The following is a 17,235-nucleotide window of genomic DNA, read 5'->3' as shown; positions in this document are numbered from 1 at the left end:
GGGGAGCGCTCGGGCAACGTGCGATATAGGCTTCTACATTTTTTCACCCCCGTTTTTCCTACACATACAATTCTGCGCCTTATATAATGCACACTTGTATCACCCATTCCTTGTACTATATTCCATGGTGACATTTAAAAATTGGCCCGCGATGTGGCACACTTCCTCCATGCCAACCGGGTGTCACCTCTCATGTTTGTCTCTTCCCCTTTTTTTTTCGGAGGGGGGAGGCGAGCTTCATTAAAGGCATCATTTTCCGAGGCGTTTTTTTTTTTTTTCTTCTTCTTCTTTCCTTTTTCCATTTTGGATTTGTTCAAGCGCGATGCGGCAAGACGATTCGCCGTTGTACGTTGCGCTGCTGTGTCGATCACCCGAGTGCGGATCGTCCTTATGTGGATTCCCCATATGTGCATAATAACTAGGTGTGCGACCATTTACATTTTCCTGAGGGGTGGCGCCAAACAGGGCAGTTGCTCTGGGAATGGAAAACCGCACCGTTAATGTATTAAAAACGAACTTAGGTTAACTTAAAAAAGAAGAAGCGAGTTGTCAACGACTCCCACGCAATTAACAAATGTATATACGCATTATGGTCACCTTTCCTCTCAACGAAGGGAGCAATTGCGAGGTGTTTACGCTGCTGGCGCGCGTGTGGACGATTCGTCGGAAGCATATAAGCGATGCACTGGGTTCGGAGTCAGTTTTGTGCATCCCTCCTTTTGGCGAGATTCTTCCTCTCCGCCATGGCACTACAGAAATAGAGATGCTTTGCGCCCCGTGGGGAAAAGGCTCTACCTATATATATTTGGCAAAGAAAAAAAAAACAAAAATTGTTTTCAAAATGACACGACATTGAGCTAAAGCAAAACGTGCCAAAGTAGCGGCAGAGGAGAATAATTCAACAGGGCGGTTGACAAAAAGTAGGTAGCACTTGTTCCGTAAGTCCTCTTTACATATGTATTCACCCCAAGGTGTTTGCATTAGGAGCGACTGGTAGAGGCTCTTGTTTTCACCTCCCCCGCACAACCTTAAGGAAGCTGCCAACAAATAATGGCTGATGAGGGAAACTTCCAGAGCGAAGAAATCCAAGGAGCAACGAAGAGGCTCCTGCTGAAAATAAAAAATGAAAAAAAAAATGAAGAAATAATAAAAAAAACTATTGACGAGTATAAGCAAACGATAGAAGTAATATCCACCTTAACAAAGAAACTTAATCACAGAATTATAATCCCATTTTCGAAAGTAGCTTTCTATGAAGGCGAAATCAAATATACAAATAATATATACCAGGACATCGGCTGCAACACGTACTGCGAAAGGACAACAGAAAAAGCGAAAGACCTTTTAGAAAGAAAATTAAAATTTTATCAAGACAAGTATACCATTGTGCAAGAGTCATTAACCAAATTGACAAAAGAATTGGATCTTTCCTTGGAACTTAATTTTCACTCGAATTATGAGAAAGAGGTGGCACGTTCGGGGGAAGATATAAACAACGTGTTTGTTCGTCCCGATGGCTTTCTAGAAATTAGGGAAGAGTATCACGAGAGTGATGACGAGCGAGATTTGGACCAGGTGGGGAAACAAAGGGAGCACCCAAAAAGTGGAGTTAAGAACGAAGGGGAAGGACAAAAAAGGGAGCACCGTGGTGGTGGGCTTCACAGTGGTGGCCCTCATACTGGTGCGCTTCAAAGTAGTGCACTTCATAGTGGCATACCCTACCCAGGCACACAACGAGGTGGAAGAAACATCCCTGTCCTGAAGGGTGTTGCTGCGGAGGGCCGAACAATTTCGCCAAGAAACCTAACTGAAAAGAAGCAACATTGGCAGGAGGAGATACAGGAAGGTTCTGCCAATATGGGCCGCAATTCACCCAAAGGAAACTCTTTAAATGTGAACAAGGAGGGGTTTTTAAATATAAAGGAAAACTACAGCAGCAGTGGCAGCGACTGTGAGGAGTGATCCACACCTCATGTTTGCGTTTCGTTTGGTGGGCTCTCCACTCTTTTTAGTACAACCCGTGGCCTTGGTCCCTTTCGTCTCATTCGTCCCTTTACCATTTTGCCGCCACCCTATTTTTCCCCCATTTCCTTGTCATGTATATCCCAAATCGGGTCTAGTCCAAACTGTGCACCTTTCAAAACGGGGCGAATGGACCACCATTTTTTTTGTGCCCTCTGTGTGGCAGCGCCGCCCGGGGGGTGAATTTGAAAAAGAAAAAAATAAAATAAAAAAATAAAGTAAAATATAAATTCATTTTTGAGAAACTGGAAAAATAACCCCCACGTGAAGGGAAAACAAAATGGGTGACATGCGTGTAGCGAATGTCCAAAACTTAAAACAAATGAATTTTGCAGAAGGGGAGCGCAGGGGTCGGGGAATCCGTGTGCGCATCGGTTAATGCATTATTGGGAACTGGGAATACTCACGCGGAAGGCGCTAAGTCACGAGGGAGGAGTTGTTAGATGGGGCTAATGACTACACAAAATTGAGGTGTGAAAGGGAAAGAAGAAAAAAGAAAAAACTTACATCTTTACGCATAAAGGAAAATAAAATTTTATACAAGAAAAAAACAAAATGAAATTCAAGTGATTAATCAGGTTTAAATTATTTTTTTCTTTTTTTTGTAACTCAGGTTCGCACTTCAAATGTACAATTGTTCCGTTCGCGGTTGGGGGCAGTGCACTCCACGCGAGCAACAAAAAACAAACAAGCAGATAAAGAAACGAAGAAATAAACAAACGAACGGTCGATCAAGCTAATTGTTTCCCCCCCACACATGCAGAGCGCCTCGAACGCAACGTGCAGTGAATGAACGGCTGCACACACAAACAAACACGTGGTAGATCTCCCGCCCGGCGAGACACCTATATACCCACTTGCGGAACATTCTAAGGGTTCCATAGTAACCGCGCTAATTTCCAAAAAAACGAGTAGACTAGTTGCCATCGTCCCTCTTCTCACCCTGTGTAGACCGCCCCTTGTTCTCCTGTTCGTTATCCGCATTTATGTCATCCATCTCCATGTCCCCACTGGCTTTGCCAAACTGGTAATATTTATTTATTGAAGAAACGTCAAACCAGCTACTGTCCTTGGCGTAGGAATGTATTAAATTAAAGATTCCTAGTCCATTATTTTTTTCGTCATTGTTTTGTTTCTTTTCGCTATCGTCCGGGTTAATATATTGGCTGATGCTGAAAATGCTTTCTTCTTCTTCCTCCTGCTCATCATCGTCCTCATCTTCAATTTCGTCATCATGATTTTCATCTTCACCATGTTGACCCTGATTCAATTTTTTTTTTTTTTTTTTTTTTTTTTTTCCTCTTACTTTCAGCTGTTTCTCCTGCTTTGGTCCTGCGCAGCTCCTTCGCATTGCTAATTTCTTGTTCCTCCTCCTCATTCATTTTTTTTTCAAATTGTTTCACCTTTCCTGTGATGATACTTTCTACTGCGTTGTCATCATCCCTTAGCCAGTAGCCTTCATCCCTCGGGGCAGAGTTCTCCCTATAGGGGTAGGAGCACTCATTGCTAGCATCATTTGAGTTATAGTAATATGCGTGCCTTTTTAAGCTGCTTGTGAGACTTTTCCTTTCTTTACTAAGTCTAAAAAGTTTTGTTTGTAGATTCTCCCCCAGGGAGGTGCCACGAGAGTTGTTCCTCTTTCCATTCTCTTCCTTTCCATTACAAGACGTTACGCAATTTCCTTGAAGTAAATCGTATTTTTCTCCGTGTTCCTGCTTCTTCCCGCCTGGATGGCATTTCTTCCTTCGGTTGAATTCGACGAAGGAGTCACTTTTGCACAAGACGTGTTGGTCTGCTTCCTGGTCCTCTTCATCGAAGTGCTGCTTCTCTGTATGGCCACGCTGGCCATCACTGCGTTTCTCCCTCCTGCCACGGTTATGGTGACCTTTCTTCCTACTTCTACCAATCTGCTGTGCCGCTATGTTGAAGCTAGACAAATCTTCTTCGCTTACGTAACTGTCGTACATTTCATAGTCGCCTGCGCTAGTCCTCGCACTGTCTTTGCTGACGTCCTTCCCTCTGCGCGCACATTTTAAGGTGGATCCTTGGCCAGGATTGTTACTACCTGCATGGCGAGAGTTGCTTCTCTCATGCGTTTTGTTTCCGTTCCGCGCAGAACGGGGTGACTTATGATCGTTCTCCCCTCTTGCCCCTTCGCTACGATCCGAATTCAGTGACGTACGCCTCTCCTCTTCGTAACTGCTTTGGCATGAATCAATCGCAGTCGGCATCATCCCCTTTTGGAGATTCACCTTTTTCCCCTTTGAGCCCTTCTTATCGGTACTGGGGAGTGGTTGTTTTCCCCTCCCTGCGGCGTAGTACGCCCCACTGCTGCTGTTCATGTTTATGCTTTTCGATTTGCTTCCTCCTATGGGGAGTGACCTGGGGACACTTGACGACTTCACATGGTGGTTCGTCCGATGGGTCTGATTGATCGAATTGCTTAAAATGCCATTTCCCGTTTCGTTGCTGCTATTTTGGCTAGTCACGGTTGCATTTTTTTTTTTATTTTTTAAATTATTTTCATTGCTGCTTAAAATTTTGTAGTAAAACGTGTTCATGTTATTGCTCTCTCGTACGTTCTTCGCCTTTTCATCCCCATCTTGGAGATCCTCATCATATTGACCAGGTCTATTTTCCTTTGATTCTCCTCTTGGACCTCTCCGGACGCAGTTGGTTGGCGGGGTGAGCTCCCTGGTGTCTTCTTCGTCTTCTTTTTCCGTTCGATGCGGTTTTGGCGACCTCCGGGGTGTGTAACTCTGCTCCCTAGCCGCTTTTCCTTGTGGCGATTTCCTCTCCTCTTGGCATTCCGCTTTGGTGTCTCTTTTGAGCACTCGGTTGGAGAAGAAGTTCAGGAGGGGAACTCCGTCAAGGGCGGCAAAATTGGAGGGGCTAAAACTGCCTGGGATGAAACTGCCTGTGGGGAAGCTTACGGGGGGAAAGCTCCCTGGGGTGAAGTTCCCTGGAGTGGGGCTGGCTGGACAAGACTGGTCCCAATTGGGGGTCCCCCTTTGGTCCCTGTTTATCCCATCAGTCACTCCTGTACCAGTGGTGGCCGGCTGCTCCTCCACGTGGGTAAAATGACAATTATTGATATCTCCAATGAAAAATTTGAAGTTCCCATCAAAGGGAATGTCCTCCCTCTCAATGTTGTCGAAGAGGAAACTAAGTTCAGGACTTAAATTCACAGATTCTGATTTTTTAATCAGCAGCTTTGCGATGAGAATATCATCGTTACTCTCATTGTACTTTAACGATTTTAATAATTTCAAAATTTTCTCAAACTTATGTTTCATTAAGTAGCTTTTTAAAATTTTCAACAAAGCAACGGAAATGATGAGGATGGTTTTTATGCTCGTACTGAAGAGGTAATCCCATATGACTATAACACTTTTGATGGGGAGACTAGCAATGAATAGGGTTAGTAGCCATTGGTGGAGGTACACAGGAGGGAAGACTTCCTCCTGATTAAAATGGTCAACCAAGTCTGGCACTTCACATTGTAATATTTTCTCAAAGAGATATATATATCTATTAAGTAGAGGGAATTTTTCTTTATAAAATTCCTTCAGATGGTAATTATTCATGAGACCAACTAGAACGCAGAAGGTCTCCATTTCGTTAAAATTGCTGACTATGAGTAGCAGTCCCACGAGAAAATTCATCCCTTGGCAGTACCCTACCGAGGGCTCGAAATTTGAATATGCATTTAAAATGCGAAAAAGCTGCTCCTGAGCGTATTTGTCAAATATTAACAACTCAGGGAAGGTCCTCGATATATCTATCATTATCAAATTGGTATAATTTGACTTTTTTTTTGATAGAAAATAATATTTTTTTTGAAATTTATTCATCAGAATTTTACTATTCGTTATTTGGAACCAGACTTTCCACCTATATTTTTGTGGGATTCCTCTTTTGACTCTCCTTAGGAAGGTCGTTTTGTGTGTCTTCATGAACCAGTTGATGTCTCTGTTAATCATAGATGACCACTTCTCCAATACACGTATGTTGTTTTTTTCTCCACATGAGAGCAATTCATTTGTGTAGTGCCTCCTTAACCCTATGGTTGGATCGTAGAGCCTTTTCTGCGTCTCCTCCCAGTTCTCCATGAACTTGGTTTCTTCATCGAGGTCGGCGCACGTGGAGCTGTCTTGCCCCTCGCTTGGCCCGCGGCTTCGCCGTTCCTTCCCTCGGAGGGTTTCCGCAGCTGCGTGGTTGGCGGTTTGATTGGCATTTTCCCTGGTGGCTCCATTAGCAGCTTCGTTGGTAAATTCTTTGGCTGATGCGCCATTTTCACCCCTAATTGGCTCTGCACTTCTTCTCCCCGAACCACCTCTGCGGGGATGGCCATTTTGCCTCCTTTTGTGCGCATCGCTGTGCCCCCTCGAAAGACTTCCCTGCTCATCATCCCGATGCGAACCATGTACATTCTCCTTCCTCGTGTTTAACCTTTCCTTCCATGGACGGTGCTTTTTTCTATCACCTGTGTTTCCCGATTTTATGTCCCTCTCGCTGTGGTCTTCGTCGATAGGGCGCAGCTCCACAGCGTCTGGGTCCCCCATTATCACGTCTGGGAGCGGTCACGTTACCTCAGATTCAGGGGTTAGGCACGCAAAAAAGAAAAGAAAAAAAAAAGGAAAAAAAAAAAACTCACAATAAATTGCTCACCGCGTAGCCTGCAATCCTGTTTCCGCAAGACTGTGGCATAGGGTCGTGTGTACCAGCGTGGGGAATCAAATTGGTATGCAAGCGGTGCAGCAGGAAAGTAGCATATGGGCGATTTCCTTCTGTTGACTTTGCCAGAAGTAGGATCGAATAAGACAGGAAAAAGAGAGAATATAATCCAGGCGAGTACCCTCCGCGACGCAAATAACTAGGCTAATCGCGATGTACAGCACGTCCGCAGGAGCCGTCTTGCATAAGGGGGATCCGCATAGACGCAATTACGTACACTTATGACGAAACAAATATGTGAGCATACTACACGCTACATAGGTACGCGCGTGGAATATGTTGATGAGAGGACAAAGACGAAGTGGTAACAAAAAAAAAAGAAAAAAAAAAAAAAAAAAACGGTATCACAGGTTGCATGTGTGCTGCATGACTATCTAACGTAGGCTATTGCACTGGAACCACCATAAATAGGGTCATCGTTGAGGACCGGACTACTGCTAAGTGGCTACCTCCCCCTCCATGCGAGCACTACAAATGGCCGTCCTGCTCTTTCCCGCATGGGTAATTGGCGCTTACGGCAAATTAGTTCTTGCCCATTTATGGCCACGAGTTGGTAATGTCATTTCTGCTATGAGTTGGTTGGCTATGTAAATTCATGCTTCGATAATTAGCACTTGGTTAAAATGTAATTCACTAATTATACAAAAAGGGTGGCGGATGACAGTCATAAAAATGGACCTTTTGGGGATCCCTGTAGGCACGGAAAAAATAAACGCCCTGCAAGAGTAACTATACTATGTTTTGTTCTTTCCTTTTTTTCTTTATCTCAGCTATTACTCCGCGCTTCAGTTGTGTCATATATATGCTCTACTTGAGTTTTTCCCCCTTTTCTGTTCTTCCCTTAAAATAGTAATTTTGAAAAAGGCATAAAAAAGGGGAAGAAAGGAAATTGCTCCAAAAATCGTAAATATAATATAAAGAAAAAACGATGACATTACGATTTTTTCCTAACAATGGAGCGAGTTAGTTTTCCTTTTTCTAATCATGTCCTCCTAAGGAGGTTGACGAGGTCATGACTTCATGTATGGGATATTTACTTTTAATATGCTCGTTTCAACCCTCAAGAGCCGAAAAAAAAAAAAAAAAATTCTCTTGTTACGCGCAAGTCATCAGAGTTCGTTTGACCTACCCCCCTACAAACGGGTTTCGGTTTCCCCCTTTATCGTACGTATAAATAAAATTAGTAACGAGTTGAATTATGTCCCTCATGGCAGGAGCTACTACCATCTGCAGCACTTGCGCGTAAACAATTATTTTAACGCGCATGTACGGGCTGGTGCATATATGATATATATGTGTTATGGGGAGCCTGACATATGGTATTTATATGCGCAACTGGCCTCTTAACCATCGGACGCAGTCGGCGACGCCAAGGAGCCCGCGAGTCACGGAAAAATAAACATAAAAAGGGGAAAAGAAAGAATAAAAGATGAAGAAGAAAACGCAATGATGAACTGAACCAATGTCGTAAAAATAATTCTCCCAAAACGCGCCAAGCAAAGGTTTATATACCTACAGTTTGTTTGTGTGCCTGCAATGTACACTTTATTTTTTTTCCCTGTGGTAGGCAGTACTCCCATGCACAGAGCGCCCTGTCCGGCTGAGGAAGTCTATTTTTTTCAGGAAAGAAAAAAAAAACGAAAGAAATTCTCATCCTTTTCCTCACTCGCTTTGCGTAAAAAAATACAGCGTCCTCCGATTCGCCTACAATTATCCCTGAAACATTTAATCATTTTTCCCGGTGATGGGTCCATACCATTAGACTTTTTTTTTTTTTTTTTTGTACTTTTGCTCAAACTGTTACCCCGTGGTATACTGGTAAAAACGTATATGGTCATATGTCCTATGGTGTGACAGAGGTAAATGGCATGGCTTTCCTTTTTTTCGGCTCCCTCCTTTACATTATGGTCGTTTCCCCTTTATTTCCGTCCCACCCCCTTTTGCAATGTCCAAAGGATTGCAGGAAGAAAAATGTTATGTAAATTTTTTTTTTTTTAAATGTCAAAAAGTGAGTGATGTTAGGTTTAACTTTACATTGTTCCTCCTTTTTTTTTTTTTTTTTTCATGCACTTATTGTACACAAAATTTTGGGAACTTCTTTTTATTTTTTTCTTCTTTTAACTGTTCTGAAAGCGCAGAAAAGGCTATCTTATCATTTTCTCTTCCATTTTAATGACCATGTGCTGTATATCGTATGAAGAAGTCGGCCAATGGGAGAAATTTAAACTTTGCAGCATTGGCTTTACGAAGTCGTAGTAGCAGTTGTGACATGTAGTTCACATTCGACGTGTGGATGTAAATGTCTGTACGCCTAGCGGGGGGGGGATTGATCAGTTCAGTTGAAAGAATTGGATACTTGTGGGGAATTCACATAGCGGAGTGAGGTATGATCATGTATCGCTCTAAGCACGACGGTGAACAATTCTGCACTTAGCCCTTCCTGATCCCCTTCCTATATGCCAATTTGAGCTTCATATTGTGCATTGCACTTTGTGCTTGCTCATGTGAATATTGATCCATTTTGAATCAACCCTTCTCGCACGGGCGCTCTTTATGGTACACTTCCTCATCTGGGAACACATAACATAATCCACTCGCACAAGTTTCCCCTTTGCCAACATTTTTACAAAAGTGACATGGGATACCCATTGTCACACTCGCCAATGATGAAAAGAAAGACAGAATGTTACGTCTTTACTGGGGATAACTTCGCGCGCGAGGTACCACCGAGATGTGCATGAACTCTCTGAATGATCACCGTGAGGCCAGTGGAGCTAATCCCACATACGAACACTTATTCACAAAATTAGGCTACCCCTCCTCTGTGTTGCTTCTTCACGATAGGAATGCCCCCACCATGTAGTAGCGCAAGATGTAACAGTCTGTTAAACGGTAATGTTCGGTTAGCCAATTCTGTTTAAACGGTTCTATCATCATGTCCCGTTGGCGTGACACTCCTCAAGCAACCTCCTACCTCGTACATAGCTTCGTACTCGGCATAGGAAAAGGTGTACAAGGGTATGTGCGCATGTGGGTATCTACGTAGGTAAGTCCGCATCTTTTTACCCTATATGTTGACCCCAAAGGAAGGGGGGACAAATGCACATATAGGTATAAATACGCATACAGGCTCATGCACGGAAGGGGATTCTTGACAGTAATCAGCGGCGTGAGGGTACATCATTATACGGTTACAAATGGATGAGGTAATTTTCTTTCCATTTAAAAGTGGCACTCTCCATTTCGTGCGAGACAAACGAACGGCGAATTTTGTGAAAAGTTCCCTTGGGAAGGGGTATCTCTAAGAAGTGTACACGAACATTGATATTTTTTTTTTCAGAGCAACATAGCAAATTGTGTTAGCGTGATGGAACTGTACCGAAAAAAAAAGTAGTACTAACTGCTTCTGTGTAAAAAGAAAAAAAAAAAAAGAAAAGCGGCGATAGTAGAGGTGGCCCCATTTGATAGATGACTCAGTTTCGAAAAAACATCGTCCAAGTAGCAAGTCGCATTTGTATGAACAGTTATGTGCGCACATTTTTCTTTCATTTCGAGGGGACTCCTGAGCGGTCCTCCACCAGTGGAAGAGGCCTAATGTGGGTGGTGTGACAAGCAGCACAAACGGGGCAAACTTGGAACAGGGCGAGGTACACCCATAAGGCAGACACCCAAAAGAAGGAACGAAGCACAGATGATGAACCCCAAGGAGGAAAGTCACATTGAGGACGTCCTACCTAAGGGCGCACGGGGTGGAGATGTAGTGAACGTACTGAAGGAATTCTTCTCGACACACATTCCGCTAAGTGTCCAAATGGTGAAACTGCAGAAGAGGGGGTGTAACGAACGAGCCCTAAAAATGATGAAAAACAATATGAACAAACTTATAGACGAATGCTTCTTTGTATTGCACAGTATTATTAGCTGTACACTGAGAGGCGTTTTAAAGATCGAGACGATTGAAGAAGCACAGAGGTACCATCTCATTTACGTGTGGTTCATTCCTGTTTGTGAAGGGGGCAGGAGCAGAAAAGAGGCGACCAATTACTGTGAAGGGGCAACTAGGGAAGAGTTAGATGAGCAGGGGGGGAAGGACCTATGCCGAGCTACCTCCTACTACTCCTCTGATTTTCTTCCAAATGGGAAGGAGTCAGGAGGAACGATGATTACCAAGATGGAAAAACTCTTCCCATTCGGAGGGGTCTACCTAAGTGAGTGGATCATAACGGGAGTTAACAAAGCGTTGAGCATGATGCTTTGTTGTAGCGGTGGCGATAGTGGTGGCGGCGAACACCAAGTGCCCCTCGAAAATTGGTCATTCATCCTCGATTTGATCAAATTTGTCTATACCGAGGGGGATATCTTATCCAACTACCTACGCGGACGGGGGCTATGGCAAGCGGAGAATGCACCACCGCCCCAGAGTGCCACCCACATGGAAAAGCATAGCAGTCACGTAAAAGCTATTAAACAAAGGGAAAATCACATCGACACAGCATTGGAAAAGTACCATGAAGATATTCACAACATTCTTAAGGCATATTTTACCCTCCCATTTGTCCTATTTAAGTGTATAACCAATGTAGGGGAAAAAAAAGGAGATGACGAAAAGAGAAAGCTGTACATTTATCAGCATATCATTCCAGGGGAATTGAATGACGAAGGATTTTCTAAACATGCTGTGAAGACTTGTGTCTTTTATTGGTTGCATGGAGACGAGGCTACAGTGAACTACGAAAAGATGGCCCTCATAACGAAGCGGGTGCTGAACTGCCATTTGGTGAATCCCTTTTGTCAGACATTGCTTGGGGGGCTTCTGCTCAGGAGAGGGAGTGGCAAGGTTGAAGAATTGAAAGAAGCAGACGATATGGTCAAAGTGGAAGAAGCGGACAAGGCGTCCGACTTGCGGGAAAGTTCAAAGGAGGGGCTAAAGTTAACCTGGATGAACCAACTCCTGCAGAACCTCTTCTATTACGTACACCTGTACTGCCATGGGGAATCTGGCGGAGAAAAGCTACTTGCCACCTTAATCGAGAATATGAGTCCCTTTATCAAAGTGGTTCAAAATGAAAAGAAGCTGTCGTTATGTTTATTTAACCGAACGGTAAAGCATCTTCTGTGTGTAATTATCAATCTTACCTTTTTGTATAAATGGGATTTCTACATTTTGGAAAAATTCTTCAGCATCTTCTCCCGTAACTGTTTGCCGCTCAGTTTTTGCCTCACCTTCATTGAGCTCATAGCCGATTTGATGGGGCCCAATTTGACAGCTTCTAGCTCCCTGTTTGCGAACGGCACACGGGAGAAAAAAGTGATTCGCGAGAGAAGAAGTTACCGCACTGTTGTTAGCCAAGTGAAGAGCGAAGAAAATCAAAGCACGTATAGCTGTGCTACAGATTGCGCGTTGGATGAACGGAGCAGGGTCGGAATAATGGCGTTCGATTTTTTACAAGAAATGTTTTTCTTCGTCTTGGGACAGTTTTCCCCCAATTGTGAAGAGAAAGCTGCTTCCACTTTTGTTCCCATCATTTTGAGCAAATTACTCTACACATTTAGCATCCATATGAAGCTTATAAATAAAAAGCTTGTTGAGAGTTCGTACCACTTTGACACACTTTTCGAGGTGGAGTTACACATATACAAATTGAATTCCCAGAACAGTGCAAAACTATTTGAAAGGATTACGACAGTGGTGCGTGAATTGTTTAAGCGCAAGGATGAAGTGTCCTTGGTCGCTGGGCAAATACTGGCTGACCATTTCAGGCTCTACGTTGATGCACTATCCTACAAGGGGGAAAAGAAGCATGTCCGGACCGATATAGAAATGGGCAGTTGTGAAGACCCTAGGGAGGGAGATAGTCTCTTCCCCAATTTGCAACAGCCAGCAGAGTGCTTTCCAGAAGAACTGAGATGCTTCAAAGTTATTAGGCAGAGTGGGTTTGTCTACTTGGAGGAGCTTATCCAGACGAGCGACCAGGATGGAGGCAGCGAGGGTGACCAATTGAACGACAAATTGGGTGATGAATTAAATGACAAATGGGGTGCCAACTCGGATGACAACTCGGGTGACACCTCCCATGACAAATCGAATGACGAAGTGGACGCTCTGGTGGAGACCCTACAGGAACCACGCCCTGACGAAGGGAAGAAAAAAAGCGAAGACGACATGCTGATTCAAAACGCAGATTCGTTAATCGAAAACGATCTGTACGAAATCGAAGAGAAGCAGTTCCTAGTTGAGCTAGAATTGGAAAACGAATTCTACCTCAACGTAGATCGGAACAAGCACATGTATACAGACCCACCGGAAGATCTATTTGAATGTCTGCACAGAATGAAAGTCAAAGCAAATTATATCGAAAGAAATGAGCAAGATATGAATTATGACCATTTGAAATTGAATGACAAGAAGGAAACATATGAAGAGGAAAATTTTCGCATATGTCAGGCAGTAGTGTCTTTGCCCAGGTTTATTAAAAAGGGAGATGTGTTAACCTATTTGTGTGTAGAATTATATGAAGCACTACTTTCGCTAAACCATTCTAGTTGTGTGCTGCGAGAAGGGAAGAACCCCTTCGCCACGATCAAACTGTTTGATATGATCCTTCTTACCATCAATGCGCCAATTGAGATATGCAAATTTGTTTTTAAAAATGTTTACTCGAATATGCACTCTAGTGTACAAAAGGTGGTGATGCTGTTGTGTCTGCAGCATTGCGTGGTGTTTCTTTCTGGTAACGCTACTCTGCGTGAAGTGTTTCAGAGCGCGCGAGACGTTACGGCGCAGATGGGTCTGAGTGTGTCCGGAAAGAAGGCGAGCGAGGAAGCGAGTGAAGAAGGTAACCTCCGCGTTGATCACCAAACCGACGTAGGAGACATTTCGGATAAATTTTACCATCTGATTGAAAATTTCCCAAGCAGAAGAAGTTCCCCAAATGGTGATGGAGACGCTGCTAACTATGATGAGGACGCCATCCATGTCGCTTCCGAACGGGTGTCGCTGCTCCCCCCGCCTGGTTCGCGCAGTAAGAGGGAATTGGATGACGCACAGGTGAGGGGGCAATGCGTCTTGGCTGCTCATGGCACGAATGGAAAACAGGAGGAACAACTCCCAAGTGGAAGCACAGGATGGGAGAGGAACACCCACCCGTTACCGTTGCGCAAGCCAAATAGGGACAGACACGAGAGAAGCGAAATTTGTGACCTGAGAGAAAAAGGAAGTAATAACGCTCTCCTTAAAAGAAAGGAAGCCTCCAAGATGAGCCCCCAAAATAGTGTGAAAAGAACCAAGTTGATGACCACCCTCTGTAGTTTCTTCTTCGCTAGTGCATACACAAAACTGCTAGAAGTGAATATAAAAAAGGAAGCGATGAGCATAGAATATGACGAATACAGATTGAGAAAATATTATTCAAATGATGCATCCCTCGTCTTATCTTTAATCTCAACGTACATGGCATTTTTTACCAGCTCGTGCAACTGTAACTTGTATATAGACGACATTTTGACTGATGGATTTACATTAGCAAATTTTTACATTCGAAACAAAAATTTCCTCGTTCGAAGAGTAAGTTTTAAGTTATTATTTCATATGATAAATTTTATTTTAAATAAAAAAAAGTTTTATTTGTTGGAGCATGCAAATTACATGGACGTGATTAGTTACATGTCGGAAAATGTTGCCTTGGATCAGGATGGCCGATCCGTACACCTGATGCAGTGCATCTTAGGTGTTCACGAAGCGCTTGTGGGGGTACTACAAGGAGGAAAAAATGGGAATAAGTGATGCAACCATCCAAAAGGAGTAATGTTGCACAAGCCCCCCTTCAATTTTTGTCACTACGCTGTTTGGAAATTTTTTGAGGCTTTTTTTTTTTTTTTTGTCTACTCTTCTACATAAGAAATGAACTTCTCAGACAAAGGTGTGCCAAATGAGGAAGGCTTCCCTTCAATGGAAACCTCGGCTGCTTTAGGCGTGTTGCTACTTCACTTGGATGTTTTTCCTCTTCAGGATGAACGAGCAGAGAAGCTCCAATTCATCAAGGTTCAGAATTTTTAAGTAGGAGTCATCGAATTCTTTTAGAAATCTGGAAAGTGTTTGTGTGGGGAAGGGGGAAAGAGCGCACAAGGGGTTTGCACTTTTCTACCTTTTGGCTGTATCAGCTATTTTTAGGCGGTCCATAACAAATGGCATGCACAAATGGGTGACTCCACCGCGCGGCATATACTTACCTCTCTGCGAGCCGCTGGTCAGAGATATTCTCCTTTACGTAACTGCTCAGCATATCAGGGAATTTCTTGCTGTTGTTTTTGTACTCACTCATTTCTTGGAGGAGCGCATCTTTGTGTTGTTCATTTTCATCACTCATTTTTTAAAAAAAGGGGAAATTTACCACTGGTGGGATACTACTAGGGGGAATTATACAGAACGGCCACTCATCTAAGCATACGCAACAAGCACGTATGCATGTGACAGGGGGGTTGGACGCCTAGGAGGGGACAACTGAAGTGTTTGCCCACTACCAAAGATGGGAAGCAAAAATAAACTGGGACGGTTCACCAAAGAGTACGCCGCAATAAAGAGGGCCGGGTTGACAAATATCATACCTTTCCAGAAGAGGAAAAAAGTATGAATATTTTCAAAGTCAACATTTGTGCAGAATTTTTAATTCATTATTCATTGTAGCAATTTATCAATACGCAGTGTTTTAAAAATTAGAGGGAGTTAATAAAAATATTTTCGCATCTGTATTTTGCGCTGCACAAATTTGGGAGAAACAAAAAAAAAAAAAGAAAAGAAAAACAAATCCGTTTTGCATGGGAAGCTTAACCTTCTTATGCACTTACATCGCAACAGTTAGTCACCCTTTCTGGTTTGTTTTTCCCCCGATGGGTTAGTCCCACGAATGGATGTTTTAGTAAAATGGCGAAGTGGAACGGGGGGAGGGGGCGTATAATATATACCGTTATAAAATGTTGCTGGGACGTGGAAGGCCAGCCCCAAATGGCCCAATGGGCAGTTAACCCAGTCCGCTGTTAAGAATAAGTCCATTTTTGTTCCCCTTTCGAGTGAGCCCAAAAAAAATGAAATGTAAAAAAAAGGGGGCTTAACATGCCCTATGTTGGCGATAAGAACTGCCCACACATGAGAACGAAGCAGAGGGAGTAGCCACCCCAAGATGGGTGTGCAGCTACGTATCCGGTTTGGAATTCCTGGCAGTGTGCACATCCGCGGCGTGGGGCGGCATGTAAAATGTTTGAACGCTGTGTGGGTGCCAACAAAAAGGCTCATTCACAGTCTTCCATAGTGGGTTAAAATTCGTCCAAATCCGTGATGTCGAAAGGGGGAAAGTCTCCCACCTCGATGGAGTTAATATTTCCAAGGTACCCATATTTGCTTCCCTTACATTCAAAGAGAAACTTGTTTTGATATGTCCCGTCGGAGTTCCCCAAAGGTTCGTCTAAATCGACGCCAACAGAAAATTCGTTTCCCTTTTTTAATTTTCCCACAAATTTTAAAACGCCTCTGCGGTCGCCTATTTTGATTCTGCACCGGTTTCCAATTTGGTAGGTTTGTTCATCGTAGGGGGGGTTGTCGAGGGGGTCTTCCCCATTTGGATGGATCTGCCCGTTGGGGTGGCTTTCCCCATTTGGAGCCCCCCCTTGGAGAGCCCCTTCCCCACGCGCCCTCAACTTTTTTATAAAATTCCTAAACGTGTCCTGCCGCTTCTCATATTCCTCTTCCTTCATTTCATATTTGAAGTGTTTCAGTTGGTTAAGTTTCTCAGCATCATCTATGTGATAAATGATGTCGTTGGGGATGGCATTGTTTCTATCTTGTATGTAAATGGTGTAGTTGTCCTTCACATGGTAATCATTAAGACACAACTGATCGTTACTTAGGTGGACTTGGCTGTTCTCTATGTTTAGCTCATCATATGCATAGAGATCCATGCTGTTATGGGGGGTACCAGTGTGTGTGTATATTTTTTTCTTCACATTTTCTATGCTTTCAAATTTGTTCAGTTTGATTTCTTTCCATTTTTTATTCTTGTACAGGTTGTGTACGAGGTCAACCTTGACGAAGTCGCTCATTTGTGGACGGATTCTTAGTTGGAATGTCTGTGCACCTTGTCCTCTTGCTAGGGTACTGTGGTAAAGTAGCTTCCGTTGCTGCGGTGGTGGCTACTTCGCTTAAGAGACAGTTATAACAGTAATATGCCCCTTAAACTGAAGTAACTTTACGAGGGGCAATTTCGAGTGCTTTATCGCACTGAGGGGGGATGGCCAAAGGTTTTGTATTTTTAGGGTAGTCTTTTTTTGGCAAATCCGGTAGGATGCTTATCTGTGTTTGTCATCTTCGTAATTTTGGAAATTTCGGCAATTTTGGCAATTTTGGGAATTTGGAAAAAATGGAAAAATTTCACCAACTTTATCCCCGTTTTTCTACCAACTTTAGCCCCCTTTTTTGAGCCACCT

The 17,235-nt window shown here is 43.4% G+C and overlaps 5 protein-coding genes across 5 annotated transcripts; 2 read left to right on the top strand and 3 right to left on the bottom strand.

The window, feature by feature from the left end:
- Nucleotides 1-1,050: 1,050 nt before the first annotated feature.
- Nucleotides 1,051-1,962, top strand: C922_01509 (hypothetical protein; the record flags this gene model as incomplete). The annotated part of the gene is made up of 1 exon (XM_008817112.1): nucleotides 1,051-1,962. The coding sequence occupies one exon, from the start codon at nucleotides 1,051-1,053 to the stop codon at nucleotides 1,960-1,962; it is 912 nt and encodes a 303-aa protein (XP_008815334.1).
- Nucleotides 1,963-2,938: 976 nt separating this feature from the next.
- Nucleotides 2,939-6,587, bottom strand: C922_01508 (hypothetical protein; the record flags this gene model as incomplete). The annotated part of the gene is made up of 2 exons (XM_008817111.1): nucleotides 2,939-3,267; nucleotides 3,329-6,587. The coding sequence occupies 2 exons, from the start codon at nucleotides 6,585-6,587 to the stop codon at nucleotides 2,939-2,941; spliced, it is 3,588 nt and encodes a 1,195-aa protein (XP_008815333.1).
- A 3,863-nt stretch (nucleotides 6,588-10,450) lies between these two features.
- On the top strand, nucleotides 10,451-14,542 carry C922_01507 (hypothetical protein; the record flags this gene model as incomplete). Its single annotated transcript, XM_008817110.1, has 1 exon — nucleotides 10,451-14,542. One exon carries the CDS (start codon nucleotides 10,451-10,453, stop codon nucleotides 14,540-14,542), a length of 4,092 nt encoding a protein of 1,363 aa, XP_008815332.1.
- Nucleotides 14,543-14,737: 195 nt separating this feature from the next.
- C922_01506 (hypothetical protein) lies at nucleotides 14,738-15,125 on the bottom strand (the record flags this gene model as incomplete). The annotated part of the gene is made up of 2 exons (XM_008817109.1): nucleotides 14,738-14,843; nucleotides 14,989-15,125. 2 exons carry the CDS (start codon nucleotides 15,123-15,125, stop codon nucleotides 14,738-14,740), a joined length of 243 nt encoding a protein of 80 aa, XP_008815331.1.
- A 943-nt stretch (nucleotides 15,126-16,068) lies between these two features.
- Nucleotides 16,069-16,851, bottom strand: C922_01505 (hypothetical protein; the record flags this gene model as incomplete). Its single annotated transcript, XM_008817108.1, has 1 exon — nucleotides 16,069-16,851. One exon carries the CDS (start codon nucleotides 16,849-16,851, stop codon nucleotides 16,069-16,071), a length of 783 nt encoding a protein of 260 aa, XP_008815330.1.
- Nucleotides 16,852-17,235: the final 384 nt, after the last annotated feature.

The sequence above is a fragment of the Plasmodium inui genome (genome assembly GCF_000524495.1).
Source record: "Plasmodium inui San Antonio 1 unplaced genomic scaffold supercont1.5, whole genome shotgun sequence".
In the NCBI taxonomy this organism is placed as follows: Eukaryota; Apicomplexa; class Aconoidasida; order Haemosporida; family Plasmodiidae; genus Plasmodium; species Plasmodium inui.
Note: the sequence above shows the minus strand (reverse complement) of the source record. Positions and strands in the feature narration are given on the sequence as shown.